This window comes from Etheostoma spectabile, chromosome 9 (assembly GCF_008692095.1).
Source record: "Etheostoma spectabile isolate EspeVRDwgs_2016 chromosome 9, UIUC_Espe_1.0, whole genome shotgun sequence".
In the NCBI taxonomy this organism is placed as follows: Eukaryota; Metazoa; Chordata; class Actinopteri; order Perciformes; family Percidae; genus Etheostoma; species Etheostoma spectabile.
Genome location: NC_045741.1, coordinates 10,104,612 through 10,109,527, shown reverse-complemented (window position 1 = coordinate 10,109,527; position 4,916 = coordinate 10,104,612). Strand labels below are relative to the sequence as shown.

At 40.3% G+C, this 4,916-nt stretch overlaps 1 protein-coding gene across 8 annotated transcripts in view; it reads right to left on the bottom strand.

Annotated features, from left to right (window-relative positions):
• Nucleotides 1-4,916, bottom strand: part of fxr1 (FMR1 autosomal homolog 1) — a 10,167-nt gene that overhangs the window by 2,995 nt on the left and 2,256 nt on the right. For 2 of the 8 annotated variants that reach the window (XM_032527030.1, XM_032527033.1), the window contains exons 2-13: nucleotides 4,846-4,898; nucleotides 4,649-4,742; nucleotides 4,474-4,545; nucleotides 4,066-4,214; nucleotides 3,722-3,815; nucleotides 3,443-3,559; nucleotides 2,632-2,802; nucleotides 2,227-2,305; nucleotides 1,820-1,929; nucleotides 1,567-1,662; nucleotides 851-982; nucleotides 434-665 (exon numbers count right to left, since the gene is read on the bottom strand). In XM_032527030.1, coding sequence (XP_032382921.1) covers nucleotides 434-665; nucleotides 851-982; nucleotides 1,567-1,662; nucleotides 1,820-1,929; nucleotides 2,227-2,305; nucleotides 2,632-2,802; nucleotides 3,443-3,559; nucleotides 3,722-3,815; nucleotides 4,066-4,214; nucleotides 4,474-4,545; nucleotides 4,649-4,742; nucleotides 4,846-4,898 — 1,399 coding nt within the window. The remainder of the gene's footprint in view (nucleotides 1-433; nucleotides 666-850; nucleotides 983-1,566; nucleotides 1,663-1,819; nucleotides 1,930-2,226; nucleotides 2,306-2,631; nucleotides 2,803-3,442; nucleotides 3,560-3,721; nucleotides 3,816-4,065; nucleotides 4,215-4,473; nucleotides 4,546-4,648; nucleotides 4,743-4,845; nucleotides 4,899-4,916) is intronic. The other 6 variants (XM_032527036.1, XM_032527037.1, XM_032527031.1 and 3 more) reach the window with 5 other exon arrangements.

The following is a 4,916-nucleotide window of genomic DNA, read 5'->3' as shown; positions in this document are numbered from 1 at the left end:
ATATATATATATATAGTATGCCTTAAATTATAAGAGCATTTGTGTACTTTCCTGCAAATAAAAGACCAATCTTTTTGGAGTATTTCCATATGAAGATCTTGTTCACACTTTTGTCTTAAATAGTCTGTACTTACCATTGAGCTTGCAATAACAGCACTATAAATCTTTGAGATACCTTTTTCCTTGTTCTACTCCGCATTGTTCATTGTAAAATCAATTTTTGATGGTTCAGGTTCTTGCAAAGAGCCATGCTCCGAGTTGACTACAAGCCTTATTTGAAAATATCTAAACAAATGGGAAGAAGGAACTCCATATTTCTGCTGAAGCTCAATGAATGAAAGAAATATCATGCCAAAGTTTAAATTATCATCCCCACAACAAGAAATACCTGGATTTCTCCAAATTGGAATATTTGATTTTAAAAGGTGAGTACCATATCCAGTGCTGTAGCCATGGCCTCGGCGCCCACGCCCTCGGCCGTTGTAGGAGCGACTGCCATGTAAAGAGGTAGAGGAGGCATTGGCACTGTTATCTGTATTATACCCTCCTCTTTCCCCTCTCTCTCCTCTCTCTCCTTTCTCTCGGTCTCCTGGGCGGTGACCCTGGGTAATCTGACGTAACTGTTCATCAATCTGCATCCTCTCCAGACGAAGCTGCTCAACCTCCTAGAAGGGAAAACAAATAAGGGAAATGGTGAGAATAAAGAGAAGGGAAATGAGACAAAACAGAAAAACAAGAAACACAAATTCTTTCTTTTTTTTCACAAAATCAAGCAAATCTCAGAGAAATGTTTTTTTTTTTTCGTATGAAGGGTCATCACTGGATACACATTCAAAATCATCATACACACATCTACATCGCATCCATTGTGACTTGTGTTGCTTATTCTGAATCTTGCTAGGCTGCTTCCCTGTGTATAATCCACAATCTGCCTCAGCTCTTCCTCTAGCTGCTGGCCTTCCGCAAGAAGCTCCACCATCTCCTACACACACACCGTGCAAAACAAACACACACAGAGCACCAACACAGCACAAAACATGCACAGGAAACACACATACATACAAAGTGCAAAATGTATACACAGTGAAATTCACAATTCAAGATTTGTTGTTTTTCTGATGCTGCAACACGCTGCTTTGCTTTATTTACCACAAAACCTACATTGGGACAAATCAACCACTGTCACCTCGTGAGTCAGAATCTCAGAATCTGACGGATCCTGATGCTTTTCCTCTCATGTTTAATTTGTGACTAGATGATGGCCAAAAAATGCTGCTAACCTTGTATATTTTCAATGAGAAATACTAAGGTGTTTATTATTCCTATTAAATCATTCATAATTACTGACACATTCTGTATGGAAATAATTCCAACATGTCCATTGTGACACTTCATGCTGCCAACTGAATGAAACACTGGTTGTCCAGAAAATACATTAAGAGGCATTGAGCAAAAGCAAAGAATTGGCCAAAACATACACACACATGCATTGAAAAACAAGCCCTTTTTCCCCTATTTAGCACACACACACACAAACATATATATACATACTGTAGATATTCTTACATTGAGGTAAGAGATGTGGTACTCCAGCAAGACCTGAACATTGCCAATACTCTCCTTAGTACCTACAAAGGTGAATGGGACCATTCCCTGTGTCGACAAAACACGAAAAGACAACACATATGTTAGCATGGGACTGACTAAACCAAGTGAAAAGTGTCTATATATTTTTTTTTCATGGCTAGAACCAAACAAAAATGCGTGACACTCATCAGTGTGCTTTAAAGCAGTAAAGATGTGGCAGTAGCAGGCTTACTTCCTGTCGAGGCTGCTTGTTGTCATTGTCTCCTTCGATCCTGACCCTCACCACACCAGACTTATCCACAATCTCCTGGATGACCTTACCGTTCTTACCAATCACTTTGCCTGGAGACACAGAGCAGGGAAAGATGAGTGGGTGACTAGTAATGATGAAACACAGCTGCAAGTCAAAGAGATGATGAACTAATAAAACTGAAATCAGTTCATAATGAGGTAAATAACTATAAAAGGAGTCTAATGAATATTAGATGCCTTGCAATGTGTCACACAATTGTCTGTAATTTGGACCCACTATCACGGCCAACGTATGGAGCATCTCATTTTCCTACTGCCCTGTGACTGACCCCAGTAAACACAAGTTTGGGGATTTCCAGGTCAGGGAGTAAATGTGTGTAGACATACCAACGAGAGCCCTGGGCACCTGGACAGAGTCCTCCAAAAACTCCAAGTAGTTCCTGGCCTTCTTTACTGCCTCTGCTGTCTGAAAGACAACACAGGATGACTTTATCTGTTATTTGTTCAACACGCATGTACTGTCAAAAGTAGGCATCTATATGTTCTACATACCGAATACAGTCACTTAATCATGACAAGATAATGGTCAAACTCACTAAAAATTTCAACCAAAATACAACCACAAAAAAAAAAAGTATAAAAATGCAACATGTGCAAAATGTGGACACATACTTTCAGTATATACACAAGTTTAAACATGTCCACACGGTTTCCCTCAACATGGTTTGCTGACTTAGTTCATGCATTTCTTTCCCCCATCAGACACTCATGCCTCCACCAACACAACCCTACCTCTCCATAAATCCTGAAGGTCCCAGTCTCCTCGTCAAGGTCAATGGCAGTGACACCCTGAACTTTCCGTGCTTGCTGGATGTTGCTGCCATGGCTGCCGATGGCCAGGCCCATCAGATCTGTTCTCACCATGAACTCCTCCTGGAAGGACGACACCAGCTGCCTGGAGGTCTGCACAAACACAAGGGCAAAGTTTGATTTATTTGTCAATTTTTGGGGTTTAAATTAATTCACGCTACCTGAACTTCATTTTACAGCCAAACCTGACCAATATTAAGTTATTTAAAAATTTAAAAAAGAAGTGAAAGTTTCAAAACATTACTCCATTTAACTTCCATGACTTATCACAAGTATTAATGGTATTTCTGTAAAGCCCAGTTAGCTCACTTAGCCCATCAGAATATTCTTTACTACCCACTCTCTTACCAGTACTTTTCTCTGACCGACACCATAAGTGCTGCTATAAAAACTGGTGGAGCCGCCGTGTCAAATATTTAATTAAAACCAAACTTATAAGAAAAATTTACACATAAGCAAGACCTAACATAAAAACATAAGCGAGAAGACCTACAATGACAGAAACAATTATTGGGAAAAATGCATTTGACGTGTACTTTGATCTTTTAGTTTGGTCCATGCCCATTCTGCCAAAATGGAGGAGGCGGGATTTATGATCTATTCTGTAACCAACTACCAGGGGGCGATCCAGATGTTTTAACTTCACTTGGGGAGCTGTCAATCCGTGTCTTCTTAATATACAGTCTATGGTCACCATAGTGACTGAACGACAGTGTTCTTGTTACCAACTGACCTCCAGGTGTTTTGTGGCCTCGTGGTTGCGTGACATTAGCAGCAGCTTGGTCCTGATGCTGCGCAGGTGCATGTCACTCAGCAAAGACACACGCTTCACTGTTGTCTCATTGGTAGACTAGACACACAAATAAAAGAAGGATTTATCACATGCAGCTAAAAAGAAAGGAACAGGTGAGTCATTGACTTTACAAACATGAGCAGGACAAAATTGTGACAAGTCATGTAGTAGATGCTGTTATATCCAAATGTCACGATAGGATTACAGCAAGCCAGTTACCACAATCAGTAGTTGGCTGGTCTCGGGGCAGTATGAGATGCGACAGGCTCCCACGGCTTTCTTAAAGTCTTTATGTGCGTTCTCATTCTGGCACCTGTGATATAATGAAAACATTACTTTAAACTTCCCAATCCCTAATGTAAAAGAAATGCTTTACCACTACATTTGACAGGGGATTGGGATTGGAGAAATCTTAAGAGAAATGCAAAGCTCTCTAAGTACAGACAATATGTAACACCTACAATAAACAATCTATTGTATATATGCATTTCATTGTTAATTATGAAAACAATAGGCATGTGAATTAAAGATTTGTCTCTTCCTAATGTTGGTGTTGTACATACGCTTCTTGTAGATCCTGAGGAACAGGGACAGTACACTTGTGAAAGGAGTTCTTGGTGATGGGCTTGTTAGTGTTGACCGGACGCAGACGCTCAAAGGTCACTATCTCATTGTAGGTGGCATCACAGGCTGCGTACTCAATCACATAGAACTGAAAAGACAGACAGGCTCAGTGTGTCTAAATAAAACCTACAGACACTGAATATAACTAAACGTATTTTAGCCACATTAGCATGCTCCGCTAGTTACAAGGCATTTTAGATTCATAACGGCAATGTTAGTGAATTTTTATTAACAATAATAACGCTACAATAGAGTATCAGTAATAATTTAATATTGTTAGCATTCATTTGCATGTAAATGTTGAGTGTATATTATAGAAACTTATCTTCAAAAAGAACAATACTCACAGCTCCCTTCATCATGCGGACTTTAGCCAGCCACCAACCACACGGCTCCTGGTCATTGGCTCTGGAAAGGATCTGACAAGAGATGAAGATGAGACAGAGTGAGACACAAACATAAAAGGAAGGAAGGAAAGAAGTATAGAAAAGAAAAAAATATATATTTATGTGTCCTCCTAACCTCCACCTCCTCGCCCTCTCCAATCTCCTTCTTGGCATCAGCGGGCGGTGGCATCCTGACGTCGTTGAAGGGCACCTGGCGCTCTGGCTGCCAACTAAAAATGAGATGGTAAGTTCCTTACCTGTTCAAAACATGGTCCTACATTTGTCTCAACAGGTTTTTAAAACAGCTGGAATCCAGGAAAAAGAGGGACTCACTTGTTCTCAAAGGCAATGGTGAGAGAGTCATCGTGGATGTCTTTGACAACGCCCTGCAAGATACAGAGACA